The 26,378-nt window shown below is 34.7% G+C and overlaps 1 protein-coding gene across 3 annotated transcripts in view; it reads left to right on the top strand.

Moving 5' to 3' along the window:
- The first annotated feature begins 1,588 nt into the window (after window positions 1-1,588).
- Window positions 1,589-26,378, top strand: part of LOC148955247 (DNA topoisomerase 3-beta-1-like) — a 95,248-nt gene continuing 70,458 nt past the window's right edge. For 2 of the 3 annotated variants that reach the window (XM_089108121.1, XM_089108120.1), the window contains exons 1-4: window positions 1,593-1,688; window positions 11,557-11,699; window positions 20,553-20,750; window positions 23,752-23,919. In XM_089108121.1, the coding sequence (XP_088964247.1) occupies window positions 1,598-1,688; window positions 11,557-11,699; window positions 20,553-20,750; window positions 23,752-23,919 (600 nt within the window). In that variant the 5' untranslated portion in view covers window positions 1,593-1,597. Of the gene's footprint in view, window positions 1,689-11,556; window positions 11,700-20,552; window positions 20,751-23,751; window positions 23,920-26,378 lie in introns of all 3 variants that reach the window. The other variant, XM_089108122.1, reaches the window with a different exon arrangement.

Genomic DNA, 26,378 nt, shown 5'->3' with positions numbered 1-26,378 from the left:
ACTGGCCATAGACCCGTTTGTCATTTTTATATATTTTGTGTTTTCCGTCATGGCTGGCCAGTTCGGCTTTAGATCTTTTAAATCCTTCCTTATATTGGATCTGGTTGCTATGGATGGTTGCTAGGACTTCATAGCTTTGGTATCATGCAAGTCCTAATGATGGATAACTTATGTGTATTCAGGTTATAATATATAACTTTAGTGCTCAAATATGGTGTACAGTCTGTTCTGTAGTGCTGACAAGATCTTGTAGTGCATACTAGCATACTACTAGTACCTCAGACCCAGAGAACAAATTTTCACAGCCGTGAACTAGTTCCAAGGCTTGCTTGTTCGCATAGGAAAGTAGTCCTATATATTTTTCTTTTTGTTTTAAGTTAAATTATCTTGAACAACTTTGATTTGGCAAATGTTTTTTTTTATATTATTAATCCCAGCGGAAAACAATTTTGCCATCAATTTTAGTAATTTTAATATGGGGGGGGGGGGGCTTGTCTCTCGCTAGATTTTTTGTCTCCTCGTCTGTGATATATTTCAAAAATATCTTTTTTGGGGAGGTGTTTTCATTGAAAATCACATTTTTTGTATTTTCATAGGTAAAATTACAAATTTGCCCTCTCACCCTAAATTTCGATAAACATATTTTGTCCCTCTCCCTTAAATTTTTGTGAGTTGAAAGCAGTATGTACTTCTGTTTTTGTTTCTTTGAAAGTTCTACGTGGCTCTTTCTAAGCCCAAAAGAAAAAAAAATATGATCTGCTGTATCCAAATAGAATGGAGCCCTGGTTTTTCTTATCTTCTTTTTATAGAGTGAGTCCTCTTTATAAGAAACTTTGTTTCGGAATCATCGACCGCTTATCATTTTCCGACCCTCACCGATAACAGTTGACTTTGCCTAATGAGAAGAACCGTCGCTAGTTAGTGAGTGAGGTTATTCCGAAGAACAGCTGTCTGTAGGTAAAGTAAGGGAAACTAGCGGATCTTCTAATAAGCACGAAGTACTGAGGTAAGCGTCATTTTGGACTATAGCTTAATAGTAGTAGATTTTCTTATTAGACAAAGCTGCTGAACATAGTGTAGCTTCTATACCTTTTATCAATGAATGGTGTAACACGCCTTATCCTCTTGACAACTTTTTTACACTGGAGGAGGGGGCGCTAATCCTCTTTTAGTAGTTCTGGTCAAAGAAATTCATAAACTTAGTGTAAACTTGTTACCGAGCTAGTGTGTCTAACTCTTTCATTTTATATCCTCTGCCTCAGGTACTTTACAACGATTACCAAGTTTTGAAAAATGTGTTGCAACAAATATTTGTTTTAGTTGGCCATGGTACAATTCTCCTCAAAGTGTTGGGACGACTAGTCATTCATAGTGACTATGGAATAAGGTAAGAGTGAAAAGAATTGTCCATTGAGGCAAAGAAAGAGATCCAGTTAAGAATAATTCTGTTATCTTCTTTTTGTGTGTATCATCTCGATTTTTAGTTTCAATATCTTTGAGCCAAAACTACTCTTTTTTCGGTTATTTTTCATACTCTATGGAGTTTCAGTGAGCCAGCAGTCGCATCCTGTTTCGCAAATAATTTAAATCAATCGACATGAGGGTTGCTTTTATGGTTGCAGAAAAACCGTCTTTGGCTCTTTCTCTGGCTCAAATATTGAGTCACAAGACTTGTACATCAAGAAAAGGTATGAAGATATTCTAATAAAAATTTTAGGTTTGATATAAAACAAAAAGCATAGGGTATAACCCCAGCTCTCTGACAGTAGGCTTAGGCCTACCTAATCTTTGATGGAATATTTAAATTAGAATGTATGTTTCATAAAGGTGGATTACTAGGAAACTTATTGTGAACATAAAATAGATAGTTTTAGTAAGACAAATTGGTAAATTTGCAATAAGTCATCCTAGCCTAGTTTAGAAATAGGTTTCTCAAGAGTAATATAGGCCTATTCTCAAAATGCTTATTTATAACAATTCAAGGTAAAGTTCTACGAAATAATATTATTGAGTTAGGACAAAAGTGAATACACCATTTGATGCCTTTTTTATGCTGATTACAAATATAATAAGCATTTCTATCGGAAATGAGTTTCAGCCCCCCCCCCCTATATATGCCTATTCAGGGTTAAGTTAGGTTAGGTATAGCCTATATAGGGGGGCTGAAATTCATTTCCGATAGAAATGCTTATTATATTCATAATCAGCATAAAAAAAGGCATTGAATGGTGTCTTCACTTTATTCCTAACTCAATAATATGATTTCGTAGAACTTTACCCAATTCAAACCTGTCTTATTAGGCAACTCAAATATAAACCGTTTCCTGCCATTTCATGTTTTTGAATGCTGTTGACAAAAATAGCACTGAATTTTTGCAATTCAAAACTTTGCCATCAACAATTTAGGGTAGCCTATATATTTGCACATTTAGTGGGTGGGGGTAGGTAAATTTCATGGTAAATTTGCAGTTTACCATATAATTTAGCTAGGATGAAAGTGAAAACATTATTTATGCTTTTTTATGCTCTTTTGTTATTCATATAAAATATCTTCAGGGCCCCTTTAAGGGTTCAAGATGCAATTAGCCCCAGAAGCAATTCTTGAATTATGAAAGAGCATAAAAAAGGCTTCAAATGATGTCATCACTTTTCATCTAAGCTAAATTATGTGGCCACTTAGAAATTTACCAAGTTGTTCAAGAGTAATATATTCTAAAGATACTTATTTGTAACAATGCATATCTCATTTATTTGACCACTCAAATTTAAACCAGTTTTTTACTGTTTCAATTTAAATGTACATTTTTTTAATACTGTTGACTAAAAATAGTGCTGAATTCTGTGATTTGAAACTTTGCTGTTGCCTAACAATAGCATCAAATTTGTTGGAAACTGTTGTAATTTGAGTTCTCCTTTAGTTTACTTTTTAGTCTCTAGTAATAGACAAAGCTATGTTTTTCATTGAAAAAAATAATTTGTTATGGTTTTACTCCAAACCTAGTGTCAGATTACATAGATATTTATAATATTTATTTTGCTGAAGTACCCAAAAACTGATATTGACTTAGAACTGACAGCCCAAAAATCTTGATAGTCCTGTTGCAATTTCAGTAGGCTTTCCCAGCAGGCAAAGCTCATATGATAAGAAGAATGTTAGTTGCCCAATTGTCTTAAAAGTCATGTGGAATTGATCAGTCATAAATCTTTGAAAACCTTTTATTTGGGATTTTCAAATGGCTCATAGAAATTCATAGACTGTTTGAATTATCCTTGTTTCATAATCATCTACCTTAGTTCTGCCCTAGTATAGATGGATGGATGATAGACTGTCTATCAACAAGTGAAATTACATCTTTCTTATACAAATCTGAAAAAGTCTATGCCTGCTTTTGGTTTGTCATAAATCTTTGAAAACTTTTTATTTGGGATGTCCAATTGCTTTCAAATGGCTCATAGAAATCAAGTACTAGATTACCAAGGTATTTCTAAAAATTGTTTTTTGCTGAGATGCTAAAAAACTTACCCACTAGTATCCTACAACTTTACATAATAAATAATAGTATTAGTTCTCTGGCTTGTATCAATTAGGGATGGGACCCAATTCAAATTGTTTTTGTGGGGCCCTCTCTATATAATAAATTCTTATTCAAATTCAATATACAAACATATATATATATATACATATATATATATATATATATATATATATATATATATATATATATATATATATCTATATATATTGCCTAGCACCTAGCAATTGGTGGCTTAGACCTGCAGAGAGCATTTGATTAATTGATTCATGCGCTTATGTTGCTAAACTCAGCTAAAAGAGGAGTGAACTCAAATATCATTTGGGCTTCCCATGATCTTTACTCTCACCTTTGCATGCAACTCAAGCTCCCTCCCAATAAAGGCCTTCCACCAGCCCCATGGTCAGCTTTGATACCAGTCCATAAAGGGGCCTGCCAGGGGGCAGTTTTATCCCCCAATTTCTTCAACAACTACATTATTGAGCCTCAAGACAGCTGTCCTTCATCATGCATTCTCAGTTCCATTGACATCTCCCTAGTATGCTATGCTGATGACATGCTGAATCTCAGCCCGATGGTTAACCGCCTTTCAGAAATATTCTCATGTCTGCAGTCCAACTATAAGAAAGTTGGTCTGAGATTTAACTCCCAAAAGTCAGAAGTCTTGCTTTACAATTGGAAGAATGACCCTCCTACTAACGTCACACTAGGTGATTGCTCAGTAAAACCTGTTGATAAAATAGTATATATGGGGCTGCCAATAGGCACCAGATTACAGCATACCTACTCCCTCCTGATCTCACATCTTGAACGTCAAATTTCCAGCTCTTATGCTTTGATTATTAAATCCACTCTGAGATTTAACTGTCCACTACTGACACGTATTTACAATGCTACCACTCTGCCACATATATTATATGTGACCCCTTTCTAGAAATTATTGGCAAACTTTGAAAAGTCTAAAATATGCTCTTTATTTTTCCGTTTTGACAAGTACCTACTAAAATTGCCACCTTGGACAAAAAATAGTTTTCTGATTTGGCACTACAACTTAGGGGACCCAAATCTAGCTGTTGAGACACTTATTAGCCAGCAAAAAATACCGTTTTTACACTTATTAGCCCACAAAAAGTGTCTGGAGGAATGGTGGGCGTGAGAGGGGGGTTAGTTACCCTCCAAGCACTTTCAACTATTAAAAAGGGCACTAGCCCTCTCAATTTCCAATTGAATGATCCCCTTTTGAAGTTTGACGACAACTCTATCTATAAAAACCTTATATGCCCCCAGGGCATAACTTACAACCTTCGCCCTGAGGGCTCTGGGGGGTTTGACATCCTTAAATACTACATAATTTCCAGAACTTTCAACTATGTTGAACAAAATGGCTATCTCTAAACTTTGATTGAATGTTTTTGGGCAAATGGCAGGCGTGACAGGGGGATTAATTACTCTCTACTCAGTTTTGACTATTAAAAAGGGCAATTTCCAATCAAATGAGCCCTTTTTGAAATTTCTACAAAAAATTTCTATAGTCTGTATAAACCTTATATTCCCACAGGGCATTGCTTAAGACCCTTGCACTGAGGGCTCTGAGGGGGTTATCATCCCTAAAAGACCTAATTTCCAGAACTTTCAACTATGTTGAACAAAATGGATATCTCAAAATTTTGATTGGATGTGTTTGGGAAATGGTGGGCATTAGAGGGGCTTTAGTTGCTCTCCAATTTCTTTCAATTATTAAAAAAGGCACTAGCCCTTTCAATTTCCAATTGAATGAGCCCTTTTGAAGTTTCTACAACAACACTTTCAATAAAAACCTTATATGCCCCCAGGGCATAACTTATAACCCGTGCACCGAAGACTGTGGGGGGAACATCCTGCTCAAAGGTGTAATGTCCAGAACTTTCAACTACGTGGAACACGATGGCTATCTCAAAATTTTTATTGGATGTGTTTGGGGAAAAGGTGGGTGTAAAAGGGGTGTTAGTTGTCTTCCCATCACTTTTAACTATTAAAAAGGGCACTAGTCATTTCAATTTCCAATTGAATGAGCCCTTTTTGAAGTTTCTACAACAACACATTCTATAAAAACCTTATATGCCCCCAGGGCATAGCTTACAACCCTTGCCCCGAGGTCTGTGGGAGGGGTTGTCACCCTCAAAGGCCTAATCTCCAGAACTTAAAACTACGTTGAATAAAATGGCTATATCACAATTTAGACTGGACGTGTTTGGGGAAAATGTGGGCTTGAGAGGGGGGTTAGTTGCCCTCCAATCACTTTTGACTATTAAAAAGGGCACTAGCCCTTTGAATTTCCAATCAAATGAGCCTTTTTCGAAGTTTCTACAACAGTGCCTTCTATAAAAACCTTAAATGCCCCCAGGGCATAACTTACAACCATTGACCTGAGGGCTGTGGGGAGTGTCCTCCTCAAAAACATAATTTCTATCTGGAAATCAACTATGCTGAACAAATTGGCTCTCTCAAAATTTTGATTGGATGTGTTTTGGGAAATGGTGGGCGTGGAAGGGGTGTTAGTTGCCTCCCAATCACTTTTGACTATTGAAAAGGCACAGGCCACTCCAATTTCCAATTAAATGAGCCCTTTTCGAAGTTTCTACGACAACTTCTTTGATACAAAGTGTTCTGCTCTAAAGGAAAAAAAAATTGCAAATAATACATTGTGCTAACATTGTTCTTATATGCCCCCAGGGCATAACTTAAAGCCCTTGCCCTGACTGTTTTGGGGTGTGTCCTCCTCAAAAATATATTTTCAATGTGGAAATCAACTATGCTGAACAAAATGGCTATCTCAAAATTGGATGTGTTTGGGGGGACGATGGGCACGGGGGGCGCTAATTGCCCTCCAATCACTTTTGACTATTAAAAGGGGCACTAGCCACTCCAATTTCCAATCAAATGAGCTCTTTTCGAAGTTTCTACACCAACTCCTTTGATACCAAGTGCCCTGGTATGGAAAAAACCAAAAAAATAAATAATACATTGTGCCAACATTGTTCTTTACTTAGGCAGTGCAATTGCACTGCCTATGATTTTTTTTTCCAGGGGCACTTCATTTGGAAGGGGTCATCATAAAAACTTCAAAGGGGGCTCATTTGATTGGAAATCAGAGTTCTAGTGCCCTTTTTAAGGGTCAAAAGAGATTGAAAGGCAATGAACACCCCTTTCACGCCCACCATTTTCCCAAACACATCCAATCAAAATTTTGAGATATGTAGTTGATTTCCAGATAGGAATAATGTTTTTTAGGAGGACACTCCCCCATAACCCTCAGGGCAAGGGTTGTAAGTTATGCCCTGGGGGCATATGAGCTTTTTAATAGTTGAAAGTATTGGAGGGCAACTAACCCCCCTCTCATGCCCACCATTTCCCCAATTACATCCAATCAAAATTTTGAGATAGCCATTTTGTTCAACTTAGTTGAAAGTTCTGGAAATTGTATCTTTGAGGATCACTCTCCTCTCCAAGGTCTTCAGGGCAAGGATTATAAGTTATGCCCTGGGGGCATATATGGTTCTTATGGAAGAAATGCTCGTATAAACTTTAGAGAGGGCTCATTTGATTGGAAATTGAAAGTTCTAGTTCACTTTTTAAGCGTCAAAAGATATTGAAGGTTAACCAGCCCCCCCATGCCCTTTTTTCCCACATGCATCCAATAAAAATTTTGAGATAGCTTTTTTGTTAAAAATAGTTCAAAGAGCATATAACAAAAATGCCGGTATCAACACAACCCCCATAGGGCCGAGAGGCAGGCATTATAAGTTATGCCCTGGGGGCATATATGGTTCTTATGGAAGGGATGCTTGTATAAACTTCAAAGAGGGCTCATTTGATTGGAAATTGTAATTTCTAGAACACTTTTTAAGAATCAAAAGAGATTGGAGGGCACCTAGCCCCCCCTCCACGCCCTTTTTCTCAACTCCATCTGATAAGAACTTTGAGATAGCCATTTTTTTAAAAAATAGTTCAAAGACCATAAAACAAAACTCCAGGGTCGACACTGCCCCCTAGGGCCCGAAGGCAGGCGTTGTAATTTATGCCCTGGGGGAATATATGGTTCTTATGGAAGGGATGCTTGTAAAAACTTCAGAGAGGGCTAATTTGATTGGAAATTGGAAGTTATAGTTCATTTTCTGAGAGTGAAAAGATATTTGAGGGCAACTACCCCCCCCCCCCAGGTCCCTTTTTTCCTGAATGCATCCGATACAAATTTTGAGATATCCATTAAGTTAAAAACTGTTCAATAGTCAGATAACAAAAACTCAGGTGTCAACACAACCCCCCAGGGCCTGGGGGCAGGCGTTGTAAGTTATGCCCTGGGGTATATATGGTTCTTAGGGAAGGGATACTTGTATAAACTTCAGAGAGGGCTCATTTGATTGGAAATTGAAAGTTCAAGTTCACTTTTGATAGTCACAAGAGATCAGAGGGCAACTAGCCCCCCCCCTTGCCTTCTTTTTCTAAACCTTTCTGATCAAAATTTTGAGATAGACATTTTGTAAAAAAAAAAAAAAAAGTTCAAAGGTCAGATAAGAAAATCTCCGGCGTCAATACAACCCCCCATGGCCGGGGAGAAGGTGTTCTAAGTTATGCCCTAAGGGCATGTAGATTTATTATGAAAGGGATGCTTGTATAAACATCATAGAGGGTTTATTTGATTGGAAATTGAAAGTTCTAGTTCTCTTTTTAAGAGTCATGAGATTTAAGGGCAACTAGCCCCCCCATGCCCTTTTTTCCCCAAACCCATCTGCTACAAATTTTGAGATAGCCAGTTTTTTTAAAATTGTTCAAAAATTACATAACAAAAACTCTGTTGTCAACACGACCCCCCAGGGCCCAGGGGGTAGGTGATGTAAGTGTTGTCCTGGGGGCGTGTATGGTTCTTATGAAAAGGATGCTTGTATAAACTTCAGAGAGGGCTCATTTGATTGGAAATTGAAAGTTCTAGTTCACTTTTTAAGAGTCAAAAGATATCTGAGTGCATCTAGCCCTGCTCCCCCCCCACACACACCCTAATTTTTAAAATAGTCATTTCATTAAAAATAATTCAGAGATCAGACAAGAAAAACTCCTGTGTCAACACAACCCCCCATGGCCCGGAGGCAGGCGTTGTAAGTAATGCTCTGGGGGCATATATCGTTTTTATGAAAGGGATGCTTGTATAAACTTCGGAGTGGGTTCATTTGATTGGAAATCGAAATTTCTCATTCACTTTTTAAGAGTCAAAAGAGATTGGAAGGCAACTAGCCCCCCCCCCGCCCCGCCCTAAATGCATCAGATAAATATTTTTAGGTGGACGTTTTGTTAAAAATAGTTCAAAGTTCAGATAACAAAAATTTCGGTGTCAACACAGCCCCCCAGGGCCCAAGGGTAGGCGTTACAAGTTATGCCCTGGGGGCATATATAATTGTTATGGAAGGGATGCTCGTATAAACTTCATAAAGGGCTCATTGAAAGTTGTAGTTGAAAATTGAAAGTTGTAATTCACTTTTTAAGAGTAAAAAGTGATCGGAGGGCAGCTAGCTTCCCCCCACACTCCATTTATTTTTTCCCAGACGCACTTCATATAGAAGGGGTCATCATATAAACTTCAAAGGGGGCAAACTTTTTTCACTTTGATATTGTTTCTTTGATACCAGTTTTTATACTTTGATGAAGATTTGATTTTTTTTTTAAGTTTGATTTTGAAATAAGGAATTTTTGAAAAATTGAAACTTTTTGCAATCAAAAACGAACAAAAATTAATTAAAAAAAACTTTCGAAAAATAAGTTTTTCAAAGAAAAGTATAGTCCATTTTAAACTTAAGCTCAGCAGATACAAATACCTGCTAAAATTCAAACTCAAAACGACCAGAAATTACTATTAAAGAATAAATGGAACCCAAAACGATCAGAAATTAAATAAACAATCATAGGAAAAATTATACAACAAGTAATAATTTAAATGAATAAATATATCTTAAAGTGAGTAATGCTTAGATGGAATACGAAAATCAAGCTTAAACCGAAAAAATAAAATTTGCTATTGAAGTATAAATACAACTTAAAACGAACAGAAATTAAATAAACAATCAATGCAAACAAACACACAACAGATATTAATGTAAATGAATAAATATATCTTAAAACAAGTGAAACGTAAACTGAATATGCAAATCAAGCTTGAAAAAAACAAAAATCACTACAAAGAAGAATTTGGGTATTACCTCCTTCTATCACTGTAAAAGTCTAAAACCTACTGGGTCATTGGCGCTTTACTGAAAACAAATTTTATTACAAATATTTTCTTTTGTACTAAATATCTAAAATAAACATTAAAATTATAGTAAAATTTTGAACTGATAAGCTTTCTGCAATTAATATCGTTACACACCAGATATTCAGTTTAATTTATTAGTTCTTTTCTAAAATTGTTCAAGACGAATATAGTTTCACTACAAACAAGAGTTTTGGATACTTCGCCCCCTTTCCTTAACTGTCAAAATAAAAACCAAAAGCCTACTGCGTCATTGGCCCTTCACTCAAAAAGAATTATATTACAGATATTTTCTTTTCCAGTTCTCACAGCATTGGAAAAAAAAAATAGAAGGAAATAAATTCTTAAACTGATGGATCTTTCATCAACTAATATAATTATATATCAATTGTTCAATTTGATGATGTTTATGCTTCTCAAGACATGTTCAAGACGCATATAGTTTTCAGTAAAGCGCCAATGACGCAAGTAGGTTTTAGACAAACTATGTAAATACGACAAGTGGGTCTATGGCCAGTAAATGAAAACGAAGAAAAAACAAAAACGAATATTTCGCCCGTATCAAACAAAAAGCGTAGACAAAAAAACATAAACTAAAACTAAAAAATCTACATGAAACTAAAATAAACTCACCTTAAAAATATAATTTACAATTGCTTAAAATTTACAATTTGAAGCTACCTTTGTGAAACCACCTCACAAAAGTAACTGGATTAAACCTTTTAATATAAGAAATGAACAAGGAATAAGTTATTGCCATATAATTTTATGCAATGCTTCTGATGCTGCTATTCCCTTAGGTTTGTTATTTGAACTAACCCCTCGGACATGTTGCAATACTTTATTTTTAAATATGGGTATAGGTTTTAGACTTTTACAGTGAGAGAAGGAGGCAATACCCAAACTCTTCTTTGTAGTGATTTTTGTTTGTTTCAAGCTTGATTTGCATATTAAGTTTACTTTTCACTTATTTTATGATAAATTCATTCATTTTCATTAATATCTGTTATGTGTTTGTTTGCGTTGATTGTTCATTTAATTTCTGTTCGTTTTAAGTTTCATTTATACTTCAATAGCAAAATATATTTTTTCGTTTTAAGCTTGATTTTCATATTCCATCTAAGCATTACTCACTTTAAGTATAGTCAATGGACTATACTTTTCTTTGAAAAACTTATTTTTCGGAAGTTTTTTTTTAATTAATTTTTGTTCGTTTTTGATTGCAAAAAGTTTCAAGTTTTCAAAAATTTACTTGCTTAAGTTTAAAATGGCCTTTACTTTTCTTTGAAAAACTATTTTTCGGAAAGTTTTTTTTAATTAATTTTGAAAAAGAAATGGGGTATTGATTTTTGAAACCCCAGAGTAGACCAAACATTGCTTTCTGTAATCTGCGTGAAACCTTAAATTACAGAAATATTCCACTCGCCATCCTTCAGTCCATAATGTCAGATTTAGTAGGGGGGGGGGGCATGAACCTAAAACCTTCTGAAAGGGGCCAAAACTGTAGACAAGTATTATTTTTGTCCCAATCTTAGGAAACATTCTTTTGTATTGGTGAGTTTTTGTTGCACCACCCTTTATTCCTTCCCCACATGTCATCTTGCTTTAATTTTCTTCTTACTTTATTTTATTCAGTTAAGATTCTCACAGTTTGTATGTCAGGGTTTTAATTCTAAATCTACTTTTAGGCAGGTAAATTACTGAAAAAAATTACTTGTTATTATTCTTCTCTGTTCTTTTTTTTAGGATCCAATGGAGCTTGTTCAGTTCATGAATGGGAAGGAAAATTCCGAGGACAGCGTGTTCTGTTTAAAATGACTTCTGTATGTGGTCATGTTATGTCACTAGACTTTCCTGGAAAGTATAATAATTGGGATAAAGTAGATCCTGTAAGTTCTGCTTAAATTTTTTTCTTTGTGCTTTTTCTTTTTTAATTTTTCTAAAGAAAAAAAAAATCATAATCACACATGCATGGGTTAAACTATATATATATAAAAAAAATATAAAAGGTTCAAGAAGCAAACATTTATTATTTAGTTTGGAGTTGGAAATGCACATTAGAATATCATGACAAAATACAATCACATTTGAAAACATTTATAAAATATCAAACATTTCTTTCTGTTATTGCTTTTCTTCTTTTCATTTTTTTTTATGAAAAATACTACACACAATTATTTTGTCACATTGGTTTTCTGAAGAATTGGTAACTTTTTTTTTGTCAACTAAAATTATGGAGATTGGTTGAATTTGTTGAGTTATTGCTATTTAAAATCTTATGCTTTTTTTTAGAGGGAGGAGGGAATATAACACATATATGTTAGTTCCAAGGTCATGTAACAAAAATTTGTATCTTTGAAATTGTCATTTCAAATACACAATATTATAAATGGCAAAATATACATGTAAACAAAAGCGTATTTAGTAGCAAATCTTTTCTCTCTATTTTCGGTTTGTTTGTTCTTCTTCATTTTGGTTTGTTATGACCAAATACCTGAATTATTCTGAAAACTTAGCAACTAATTTTTATCAACAGAAATTGCAGTATTTTTTATAATTTTTTTAGCTGTTAATTTTTTTTAAGTTTTATTTACTGCTTTCTTCTGACTTTTTGCCACGGTGGAAAGAAGAAAAACTCCATGCTTTTAGTCGTCTATTGCGACTTTGACAATGTATGTAGGATCACTGTAGCATATGATTGTAAGAATGCAGAGGCGGACTCACAAGAATATCTGCTGAGTAACTGATAGAGGAGCTAGAAGGATTAGCTGGCAGTGCTAACTTTTATTTTCTCCTTGACCTGCCAGGTGGAAATAAATTGCTTCACAGCATAATCACCAAAGATCCAATGAATTTCTTTGTAAAGTGGTAAACGGATGTATTCACATCCCATATCCTCTAGAAATGTAATGAACTGAAATTGTTTAGGTGTATGTAAACAAGCATGTTTTTGGGTGCAAAATGCATTTGTAAAGAAAAACATTATCTATGTAGAATGAATGTTTCTATCTTGCAGGCAAAAGAAAATGGTGTGTTGTATATGTAATTGACTGTTTACTGGAACATAAGTACAAATACAAATATTTTAGAATTTGGTTTTTGAAATTATTATGTTTGTATTTAACAGAAAACAGCTAGCACTGTCAAAAGAGCTAGCACTGTCATGGGCATATATCTGTAATTGTCAATGATCCTACAAGACTGCTGAGTAATGTATCATCAATCGATTTGTGGTAACAAACTACAGGTAATGAAAGGTACAGAACAATAGTAGCCAAAACTCTAAAAAATCTATTAAACAACAAAGTATAGTCTGCATCAAAAATATTGGCTTTCCATATGTGATTCTAAATATGAAAAATTCTATGGAGTGTAAAGCTTGCCATCAAAAGTTATAAGCATGAGAAAAATTTCATAATCTCAGAAAAAGTGGGAAAACACCTCCAAAAAGTAGGATGGCCTAGCTGCCTTTTGATGCAACCGAAGGGGTTATGTCACACCCCAGTGCAAATTTCTAGCATTTCATGCTGCAAAACAACAATTTTTGCTCGACCAGAGAGAAAATAACGTTGAGGGAAATCTCAAGATAACCAATTAGTTTAGAACTATTGCAAAGAAGTGTAAATACCCTCCAGGTTTCAGAGACCATGCTGGCTTTTTATTCGACTTTTTTCTTCTCACTAGGTTATAATATTTGGTCTTTGTGTTTCTTGAAGATATTTTCATGGACTTTTTTTTAGAGCTATTAACAATCAAAAATTTGCTCTAACCTTTGGCAAAATTTTCAAAGGTTGACGCACCCCTATTTGTGACATGTGTAAAAGATTCATTTATTAGAGAGGTGGATATGTCACGTCCTTTTCAAATCAGAGCCACAGGTCAGAGAGGACTCCCAATCTAAGTGATTGAAGGGCCATGCTGAGGCCTTTCCCTAATCCAGCCCCATTTCCTCCTCAAATTGTTTCACTTTAGCCTTATTTAAGAACATCTGATTTTAATGATAACAAATCTTTGGCTAATTGTACCACATATATTTCCAAAATCAAAGCATGATAGGTTACCTACATTTTTCTCAAATGGTGGAGATTTTTTAACCTTGCTCTAATCTGAGTTATGCAGTGTTTTCAAACTGGCATGCTTAGATGACCCTAACTAGGATTTTCGGGCCCCTGTTCCATCCAACGGCAATGTTCTACATCCCCAGAGACACAATGTCCCTCTTTCGACTCATGGCCGTTCAAAGATTATTTAGGGAATGGTTTTCAATGTTCAAGTTCAAGACTACTTAGTGACTGTTCTAAATCAAAACAAACTAACAACAATCACAAGTTGTGTTTTATAACTACCGAAGTCGGTATTTAAGAGTTTTTAAACTTGTTGTTTATCCATGTTTGAAACTAATATTGTAGTATAGAAACCAAAAATTCAAATATATTAAGTACATATTTCCCACGTAGTGCTTGATTCTCACCAAAATTGGTATTCAATTATGTCTGAGGTTACTGCTACAAATATGTAACCGAACATCAGGCTAATAGTTCTATATACTAGTCCAAAGTCGTTGTGCGGTTACTCCTACTAATACTATTGCTGAAAGAGACGTAATGCTCTGAAAATCATTATTCTCATATCCCATTGGCCCAAGGTACTTGCCCTTTAATTTTAAAGCCAATCAAAGAAAAAAAAAATCTGACTATCTTTTGGCTGAAAAATTGGTTGTGAGGAGTAGGCCCACTTTGTGTCTCCATTCATACAAATTGAAGATGCTGTTGCTATCTTGATTCAAGCTAGGTGTCAAATGTTCACCTTTCTGCTGAAAGAACCACGGTGTTTGAAAGGTCTTTGAAACAGCAGTCTTTGAAGAGCCATGGACTCAGTTTGTTTGTCCATTCATACAGATTGGAAATCCTTGTATGGTTTCATTTCAAACAAGGTGCAAATACCTAGCTTTGTACTAAAAATCTTGTGGTTGAGGGGAGGGTTGTTTGAGTGACCACTAGTCCACCTTGATTCTCCAAGCGTAGCGTATGGATTGAAAATCCTTGGGGGCTTTTTTCCAGACAGGGTGCAATACTTATATATTGCTTCTATAAGGTTGACGATTAGAGGGGGCTTTAGAGGTGTTGTGGGACTGGTTTGTTCCTTTAATCACACAGATTGAAAATCTTTCCATGTTCTCGATTTAAATTGATTGCTAGGTGTCTACCTCTCTGCTGAAACAGTTGTTAGTGGGGGAAGATTGGGTCTAGCTTAGACTTTGTTGGCTTTTATTCCAAATCAAGACGTAGCTTGTGTTGCACCAAGTCAGATTTTAGCTCGTTTTTGCACCTAGTCAAGACTTATCGTGTTTTTGCACTGAATCAGACCTTGGGTCGTTTTGCAACGAATCAGGCAAAAGTCTTTACTGCACCCAGTCAGGATTTCGGCTATTTTTGCACAGAGTTTGGATATAGCTCATTTTTGTACCAACTCAGCACTTGGATCGTTTTCGCTCTGAGTCAAGAATTAGTTCGCTTTTGCCCCTCGTCATTTTCATTCTGCTTTTTGACCTTTGCTTATTTTTGTTCCCAGTCAGTTATCCCCGTTTTTTTTTGTACTGGGCTAGGAGCTTGTTCTTGGACCCTGTCTGGAGTATGCTTGGTTTTGCATTAAGTCTGTCCGTCGCTGCCTATAATTAGCTCGTTTTTTTACCGAGTCAGAACTTCAACTCGTTTTGACGCTGCGTCATAAAAATTCCGTAGTTTGGACTTAAGTTGTGTTTCACCAAGTCAGTCAGCAGCTTTGATTTAACTTATTTTTGCTCGCTGAGAATCTTTACATCATCCCAGTTCAAGTCATGTGCAATATTGCAGTGTCCCTATGTTTCTTCTAAAAAGTTCACAGTGAGATGGAGAGATCATCGGTTTTATTGGCACTCCCAAAAACTCAGGTTTCAATTTTTGTATTGTTCCGATTTAAAAAAAATTGCAGCATTCTCAACCTTTCAATAAAATCGGTGTGAAAAATAGGTCATTTGAGTGATTGGGAGACACCCCAAAGGTTATACATATATATATATATATATATATATATATATATATATATATATATATATATATATATATATATATATATATATATATATATATATATATATATATATATATATATTTATTTATATATATATATATATATATATATATATATATATATATATATATATATATATATATATATATATATTTATTTATATATATATATATATATATATATATATATATATATATATATATATATATATATATATTAGATCCCCTCTACTAAATATTCGGACTGCTGAATTTCTTAGGGATGACTATGATTATTGAAGCATTGTTATGCGAATATTAAACTTTGTCTGTCGAAAACGGGTGCTGAAGTAGTGAGTAATAACTTCCCTTATTTTTAGGAGAGTCTTCGATCAAACAGTCCGTAATAACAGAACGTACATAAAGAGCAATTACTGCCAATAGAAGCCAAAAATAAAAAAAGTGTTGTCTGCAATACCAGATTCAAAATCTATTATTGAGACTGATTCTAAATATTTAAAACTTATTCATTTCAATGTTGCTCTTATAGCTATTTAAATATGAACGTTTGCATATGAAAAATCGAATTGAATGAAATTGGATTGCACAGTTTTCATAAATAGAAAATGAAAGTGTGGGCATGGTCGCCCATAAGGGAGGGGCCGCCCCCCTGGCTGAATGATGCTGCCTTAGTTTTATATTTTTGTTCTGAGATTTCTATTATATAGCATTACAATTGCCAATTAGACCAGGTTTGCCCCCCCTGGAATTCAGCTTATGGGCGCCCATGCGTGTGGGGTCTTGACCAAAATTATGCAAAGAAATTCAACATGTCTGAGAATTCTAAAGTCACATTGACAAAATACGAAATTTCCAGACAATTTAAGCAGGTGACCATATAGAATTCATATATGAATGAATCATATTCATATCATAATCATATATGAATGAATTCATAGAAAGAGGGTTAATCGAATGAATATATAAGATCTACTTCCTTTTTAAGTAACGGACCTTACACCGCAAGTTATTGCCACATTACAGTATTTTGGCCCGTAAAAGCTCGTAAGTATTTATACAGCCTCTGGGTTTCAAAGGCAATACTGGCTACTGGCTATAAAATGTGTACCTAAATAGTTCATTAGCATAAATGCAGTACATAAAAAATTAGCTGCCGTTATTATAGACCATTTATCCAATAAAACTAGTGGCTTTAGAGTACCGCATAGTTGCACATTATCTAATAGTGTTGCCCAACGGATTCTCTTAAGAGGACAGGGGTACCCAAGCCCCAAAATATCCTTTTACGCCCATTTTCAGAAAGAAAAGCAAACTCGGATGTCATTGATCATAAATTACATGTTAATCTATAAGTTATTTCCGATTCAGAAAATTTATCTAATAAAATCATCGCCTAATACATGGAGAAACTTATAAGAGAAATATAAATCGAAAATAAATACAATCGAACCGTTCAAAAAGAAGACTTGGATCAAGGATCTGAATACGAAATTAAAGCAATGAAATGTGTAAAAATCAAATATGAAAATAAACTCGTTATTTCTAGCAATTTTAAAAATAAAGCGGTTGGTATATTTGCACCAAAACGATTTGATTCTACAGCAGTCGACTTTGAAAAGATACTTAAAAAATAAGATAAAGGTATGATTTTGAAGGTTATTGAAAGAAACAGTAAAGATAACAATAATTTGATATTGATATCGAACTATCCATTTAATATCAAATCATATTAAATTATTTCATTTTATCAGTAGTATATACAAAGTATTGAATATAAGTAAAATATGCATCAAGTTCTTATTTCACAAGACCTGTTTTGATCTTAAAGCTTATGATGGGAATTTTGTAGAAATGTTACTGGTTTTCATATAAAATGATGTAACATTGAATTGAAAGGGGAGTAAATTGATGGGTGATCTAGGTGGGACAGAATATACATTCTTTATACTACTGCTACGTCAGATTTTTTGTCAATAGTTTTATGGCCCTCTTCTGAGCAAAATTGTTCTCTTGAGTCGGAAAAAGGCAGAAGATGCCACTTTGTTGTAAATGCTATTTGTAAAGGGCTCTAAAAGTTTTAATTTCCGTTCATATGAGCTTTTTATAGTATTTAAGGACTGCTGGTTTGACACGGTCATCTCTGCAAAATTCATCTTTGCTTTTTAAAAGCCAAGGGATTGGTCAGTTGATTTTTATATGGAAGAATTTCTTCGTAAAAAAATGATTTTGTGGTTGAAAAGTTTGATTTAGCTGCATCTAAAATGGTATCTCCGAATGTTCATTTGGTGACATTTAGCTGATATACTACCAACCTTTAAATGCTTGCATACTTGAGCTCGGGTAAACTATGATAGCTAAATTCACTCAGGGGTGCTAATTCCTGAAAATGTACGGGAGGGAGGGTTAAAGATGGTTTTTACGGTATTTTTAACGAAGATACGCAAAAAATGTATTACTCAGAATTTAGGCGAGGGCGCACTTTTGTTGTTTTCCGATTTTTCAATGAAAACACTAAAAAATTATTTTCAAAATACTGGGAGACAACAAAATCTAGCCCCTCCTCCCCGTTGAGAGCCTGAATTCGCCGCCACTTCTGTTTCTTCTACCCCCTCTTCACTGAAGTTTATTGACCATTTATGGATTGCGCCAGGGCCCAGGGGTATTAGTATTGTAGTATAAGAGTTTGAATCAGATAATTGTTCTCTAGTATAATTCTGGGATGAGATTATTTGTTGTCGTAATCTCTCCGAATCCGAACAATCTTTTATAAAATATGGATTTATGTCCCTATACTAAAGACAGGATGCTAACGTGGCCTTTTAAAATCACAATGGATTGCTTGCAAGATACCAGGGATATACACAGTTTCTATTTTCGACTGTGGCCCACATCCCAAGAGTCCTCAGTTGGCTTCCAATCATGCAGGTTGAAAATCCTTGCGTGACTCTGATTTTCAAAAAGTCAGAACATGTCCTCTAATTATGAAGTGTGTATTAATAGTATTTTGATGTTAGACGTATTGCAATTTTAATTCCATATTTGTAATCAACAAGCTCAGAAACCATTAAATACCAGTGTAATATCATTTTTGATATGTTTATTTACGGTGTTTCTAATTATAAAATTCATGCACTTATCTTAATGACCTTTTCAGACAAGGTGTCACATGACGACTATTTTTTAAATACATACCTGTAAATTTTGATTGTGGATGTCCTTATTTCTATATTAGCCTTAAATTTGTAATCACAGGTTCGCTCCTTATAACCACCAATTGTGGTTGAATCCGACACTATCTTTGAAATATGGGCTTTTGGTGTTTTAATCCAAGACATTTAAAATGCAATCTTAAAGACTTTTAATGATTAACGTTTAAAGATTAAACTTTTTCTGAAGAATCCCTAAATAATCATTAGCCAAAAGAAGAACACCATGTCTATATAAGCTATGCGTAGTCTATATTAATGTATATTGGAGTCTATATATGTATATTGGAGTCTATATATGTAACACCATGTCTATATATGTATATTGGAGTGATTAGAACCCTCTGTTCATGCAGCTTGACAGAACTTGCATTTTACTGATTTCTACAAAATGTGACATTTCCACCGTTTGTAATCTACGCCCTTGCCGTTTTTTAGTTTTGGATGTCTGAATCGCAATATCATCCTCAAATCTGTAAATCAACAATGAGAGAAATCCTTATAGACCATCCTTGATTCAAAATCAAACAGGTTTTATGAAGTATATATATATATATATATATATATATATATATATATATATATATATATATATATATATATATATATATATATATATATATATATATATATATATATATATATATATATATATATATATATATATATATATATATATATATATATATATATATATATATATATATATATATATATATATATATATATATATATATATATATATATATATATATATATATATATATATATATATATATATATATATATATATATATATATATATATATATATATATATATATATATATATGATAGACACCTATCTATCAAAGAAGCAAGGGGTTTGCCCCCCCCCCCTGATGCAATAACTTGAAGTGTTCTGATTTCGGACGCTTATGCTTTACAATTAGCCTCAAGTTTGAAATCAGCAAGCTCAGTAACCTTTGAATTATTATTATTAGTGAAAAACTGGAGATGGGGGAAGAGGCCAGATTTGGCCAGTTGGCAATTACAAGAGTATTATTTACCGATGGCCTCTCCATACATTCGAAAATTGTATTCTTTAATGCAAATGGGAATAAACAAATACATTTTACAGAAAAACCATTTTGAGGTCTTCGCGGGAACGAATATTTTCGGAAAATTTAAATTTTAAGAATACAGAGCTTCTTAAAAACTTTGTAAAAGTTTTTTACAAAGTTTTAACTCTGTAAAAAACTGTATAAGAATACAGAGCTTCGTAAAAACCCCACTAATGTCGGTCCTAATGATTGTGTTATCAGATCTATTTTCCTACTTGGTCGTTCACACATTGTTGTCTCAGAAAGCGCTGTTTTCAATGGATGATATTGGATTCTCTGAATTCCCTATTTCTATATGTTAAAGGTTGAAGCATTTTCTTGTTTTACAGAAATATTGGGTAGGTTTTTTATTTCTCTGTATTCTAGGTTGAACTATTTTCATGTCCCACGGAAAAAAAGGAGGCCACCCCGAAGCTTCGCATGCCAGCTCATCTATCACGTGAAGCAAGAGGTGCTACCTACGTTGTTCTTTGGTTAGATTGTGATAAAGAGGGTGAGAACATTTGTTTTGAAGTTCTAGATGAAGTTGAGTCCGTTCTTCTGCCACCTGCGAGAGACGAACAGGTTATAAATTTTATTTTTTAACTATTTTGTTGCTGATTTTACAATCTTACGCAATAGGAAATAGTCAACATAATCAAAATTCGTTGTGATTCAGTTTTCTTCTCAGCAAAATTCTCCCTCAAATAAAAGGAAAATGTTTGTATTAGTCATACAGTTATACAGACCAAAAGTAACCTAAACAGACATTCTTGCCGTTTATTGTTCCTTGTTGGATTTGTTTTCTCTTTTATTACAGTTTATGTTGTTGTAAGAAAGGAAAAACCTGTTTCAGTAAAATTGTTTAAATGAGAATAATTCATTAAAAAAGAGAAAGTTTTAATCATCGAAGAAAGATTTCAAAAAAAGAAAGAATCTTTTCTTTGATTGAAACTGTAATATTACTACTACTACTACTACCAACAACTCACCACAGCACCAAGCCGCCTGAGGCCAAAACAGCTACGCATGCTCCTGCTCCATCCCTATCTATTCAAAACCTCCCTCTTTACACCCTTCCAAGAAGTTCCCATTTCCCGATTCTGTCCTTGCGACATCCTCCCACCCCAACCTTGGACGACCTGCTCTCCGTTTAACCCTTGACGGTTGGCCAAAAAGGACAATCTTTGGCAATCGGCCATCTTCATCCGCAGAACGTGCCTTAGCCATCTCAACCTTTCTCTCATTATAGCTCAAGAAAGTGGGGTTGAACCATACTTTTCGTACAGCCTACTGTTTGAAGTAAGGTCAGTCAGTCAGGTACCCAAAACCATCCGTGGGCAATTTCTCTGGAAAACATCAAGCAAATCTTTCTCCGTTTTTAGTAGCCCCCGTGCTTCAGAACCATATTTGACCACTGTCATCAGTGTAGCTTCCAATATTCTAATATTGGTTTGCAGACTTATCTTCCTGTTCTTCCAAACTTTTTTCTACTGTGAGAAAACACCTTGGGCCTTGGCTATTCTACTTTCAACATCTTCACTGCAGTCACCATATTTACTAATAATACTACCAAGGTAAGTGAAGCTGTTCACTTGATCGATCTTTTCGTTACCCAACGTCACCTTTACATCTTCACTTATTCGTAGCCTTAGGGACTTCTTCTTAACATTAATTTTCAAGCCTGTTCTAGCACCCTGAAGTCATAAACCCTCTAAAATTTTGTTCATTTTGCTCACACTTTGATCTAGGATGCTTAGATCATCAGCATAATCTAAGTCCAGGAAAGTTTTACTTCCCCATTTGATTCCGTGTTCTCCCATGGCCTTTTTTGGGCTTCTTAAGACAAATTCCATCAAAATAATCCATATAAATTGGGATGTAACACAGCCTTGCTTCTAATTTTAATGCGAAACCAGCTACTATCCTCCGTTCCTACCTTAACTGCAGCAGTGTTATTCTCGTATATAGCGCTTATCGCTTCAATGTATTTTTCAGGTATACCATACAAGGATAAGACTTTCGCTACAGCTCTTATATCAATTGAATTGAACGCTTACTCATAATCTATAACGCTAAGGACTAAAGGGTGGATGATGACTTAGGCACTTTTCAATTATTAATTTAACAGTGAAAATTTAGTCGACACATCCTCTACCCTTCCTAAAACCGTTTTGTTCTTCTCTTAAAACTTTGTCTACACAATATCTAAGTCTAAAAAGTATCATCATACTATATAATTTGCTTCCTACAGAAACCAGGATGATGCCCCTATAATTACCACACTCACTCTTATCACCTTTCGTGTACAGGGGTTTAATCCTCAGTAACTTATTTCTAACCTCATAACCATCATATTTAAGAAACTCATTTACCTCACCATCAGGACCTGGGGTCTTATTATTTTTAATCTTTTTAGTGATGTCACTAATTCTTCCTCACAAAATAAGTCTTCCTTCACATCCAATGTGTCACAAACTGTTTCATTTTCCTCTACATCTTTTCCTGCTACTCTATCCCGGTTTAGCATGTTCTGAAAAAGTTCTGCCCATCTCTCTTTAACTCTATCCTCATCACTAATTGTGGCCTCGTTCCTATCTTTAGCTTGGACAAGTCCGGATTGACTACTCCCGCTCAATTTATTAACATGCCGGTACAATATTTTACTATTATGCTGTCTAGCTGCATCTTCCAGATCCCAAACAGTTTTATTCATGCCCTACACTTCATACCTTCTTATTTCATGTTTTAATGTTTTCTCCACTTTTTTTACGTTCTTCTTATTTTCATATGATCTATCACTCAGATAATCCTTGTATAAGCCCTTTTTCTTGTCTATTAAACATAAAGCATTTTCACTAATATTTCTAGCTGCGTTCCTACTTTCTTCTCTAAGACACCATCAGCAACTTAACAATTTTTTTCCTAAAATTATTCCATCCATCTTCTACACTGTCAAATTTTAAATTCTCCCGTTTAGTATTTATATGTTCCTGGAAATTGTAATATTCTTGTACTTTACGCGCCTTTACATAACACGAAATTTTAACGATAAACGGAGAAATCACATTATCCAGAGATTAGTAAAGGACAGGTCAGGTCATAATTTTGAAGTTTATAGGTTGAATGAATTTTGGATTAAGATAACATAATTCATGCAAGAGAATTCGCCGCTTGATAAAAATAGAAATACAAACAAATTTATAAAATAAGAGATTAATAAACAACTTTATTTTGTCAATTAAGGCTCATTAGAGAGATATCTCTAACCTACATGAAGTTTAGTGTTCCGACTTCAAGTTAGGAAATGAGGAATGTCCTAGATCAGGGTGTCTCATCAAGGTTCCTAGAATAATCCCTGAAATATATTTCAGAATAATAAACACTGCATACGCTTGAAACACATCACACTGCCTATGCCTGTGTTATTTTCAAATGTGTTACCAGTTGAACTGCTGCAATATGGTCTGAAATCTAATTGTGGTGTTATCTGATTCTGTGATTTTAATTACTATATGTGAATTTATCCCGATCAGCCAACAATATGTTACCTTATGCTTTTATTTAATTCACTTTTCCATTGTAGACTATTTTTCGTGCAAAATTCTCCGCAATTACTGAGGTAGATATTCGAAAAGCAATGGATAATCTGATTGAACCCAATGAAAATGAAGCTAAGAGTGTTGATGCCCGACAGGAGCTTGATCTTAGGATAGGTTGCGCTTTTACAAGATTTCAAACCAGGTTCTTTCATGTAAGTATCTGACCTAATTTTAATTCACAAAGTGAAAGATAACATTTTTAAATGGCAAAGCTATAATTGTTAATAAAAGGTATTAAATGGTATACACATAGCTATAGTGTATTTACATACAATTATAGTGTATGTACACTAGCTATATAGTGTATTTACACTAGCTATATAGTGTATTTATATATGAAGGGAATGTAATTCCTTTTGTTTTATAACGATCTACAAAAGCCAATTTTGCCAGGATTCATGGTCTTTTTGTTTTTTTTTGGGGGGGAGGAGGGTTCTAAATATTTGAAAAAAAAAATGCAAAAAGAAAGAAAGCTTTCCATGGCTGCCCAAAATTAAATAATAACAGCCGAAACGTGACATAATATCCATAGGATAACCTAGGGTATGTGATATAGTGACTGATAAACATAAATGTAAAAAAAAGAAGAAAGAATTTAATAACAAATGAAAAAAAATATCTGATTTACTATAAATATAAGTTAGCTATAAACAAAATACGTTTTAAAAAATTCAACTATTAAAATTAAATTTATGCAAAAAAATGACAAAATTTCATTAAATAGGGCTAATCAGAAAAGTACCGTTAGCTCACCAATCAAGCTTTATTTCCCTATAAGTAATGAGGCTAACTTGCTGAATAAAACTTACACACCTAAAGCAGCTCCTATTTCCCGCTTTATGCTACTGACGAATGCTTGGAACCCAAACTGAAGCACCGAATGAAATACCCCCCCCCCCTCTTTACTGAAGCATACTCGTGCAAAAACTGGTCTAGTTATGTTTATGAACTTGATCAGATTAATGACTGAAATTCAGCTTCTGACTGAAAAGCTAAAAAGCATTGGTGAACATACCAATAAAGTGATATCTGATCTTAAACCAGAAATCTGTGGTAAAGACCAAGAATATGCGTGTCTGAAACACGAACATGAGAGAATGAACAATTTAAAACTCCCGTCTCCCGGGCCAGCAAAGCCGTCGTCAATTAAAAGTGCTACCACCGATATCACTCCTGAACCTACGCCGATATTTGAACATTGTATTACAAATTTCAAAAATAGATCTGATGTGATCAAGTTTGTCCGATTGCCAAACGATAATGACCCTTTTTCCAAAGCAAGCAAATCGGTTAACATGATTTTGAGAGGGAAGTGCAAACTAGGAGACAAATGTAATTTTGGACAAGCATATAACTCGAATAAGTTTCTTCGTGCAGTGAGTGCCGAGCTTGTAGATAAAATTCCAGCAAATAGTGACGAGAATGCCGCAGTGATTACCGAGTTTTTGATAAATCATCAGAAGACGATGATCTGTGTATTATTTTTGAGAAAATTGCCGAAGATAAAAAGAAAGAAAATGTGAGAAAAAGCGGAAAAGAAAATGTAATATGTAAATATTTTAACCGCGAGCTTTGCAAGTTTCGTAAACAGTGCGAGTTTTTACATGTATGTCATGATTTTATTTCGGGTGTTTGTAGGAATCACATGTGCAGTTTTGATCGTGTTGACCTTTGTTCTTTTTTATCGTGTTTTGACAAATCATGTAATTTCGCTCATCTATCGGCTATGGTGGAGGATAGGCTTACGATCCAACCTTTTTTAGGGTGACACAGAAAGCCCCCAAGACCCCCACTCCGTCCTCCCTCCGGTCCGGTACCTTTCACCGTCAGGCGCCTCCCCCTCCCATGTCCTATCCCAGCTGGGTTCATTCTCTTCCCTTTACCCCACCCTTAGAATCCTCATTTTACCCCCCCCCCCATCTAGAAAGAAAGGTTCCCAGCTCACCCCTTTCCCCCCAGCAACTATCTAAAAACTGTTGTTTAGAGCAGACGCGGTGCTTTACTTTGATTAATGGATCTTGTGATTGGGTTCTTGGAGATCCACTTCATTTTTTTTCTCTTCAAATTTTCTTAAATTGCGACAAACCTTATAACATCAGTCCACAAGGAGGACAAAGACTGAACAACACCCGTCATCTGAATTTTCAATACCAAAGTTTTTCTACACTAATGCTGAAAGTCTTAATCCAGATAAGGTAGCTGAAATAGAAACGCTAGCTCGCGTCCTCAAGTCAACTGTACTGGGGGTAACAGAAGTCCACCACCAAAACATTGATCTTCTGAATATCACTGTTCTTGATAAATATTTTAAACTTAGACCAGATGATCATCCCTTGGAAAAAAGAGGCGGTGGCGTTGGAATCTATGATGTTCCATGTCTTGAATCCCACGACGAAATAATGTGGCTAAGAATCCAACCTAAAAATAGTGTGTGTTTTCTATTGCTCACCTGGCCAGCCCTACGAACAGAAGAAAAGGTTTCTTGAAAAGCTCAACCTGAGTGCCGACTACGTTTCAGGTAAGTGGCCCAGATATGCGGTGTTTGTTCTCGGTGATGGTAATGAGCTGAAACTAGAAAATTTTTACAGGGCGTTTGAGTTAAGTAATACTG

Source organism: Artemia sp. Qi Xiang Cuo, chromosome 2, assembly GCF_049724085.1.
Source record: "Artemia sp. Qi Xiang Cuo chromosome 2, ASM4972408v1, whole genome shotgun sequence".
Classification (NCBI taxonomy): domain Eukaryota; kingdom Metazoa; phylum Arthropoda; class Branchiopoda; order Anostraca; family Artemiidae; genus Artemia; species Artemia sp. Qi Xiang Cuo.
Note: the sequence above shows the minus strand (reverse complement) of the source record. Positions and strands in the feature narration are given on the sequence as shown.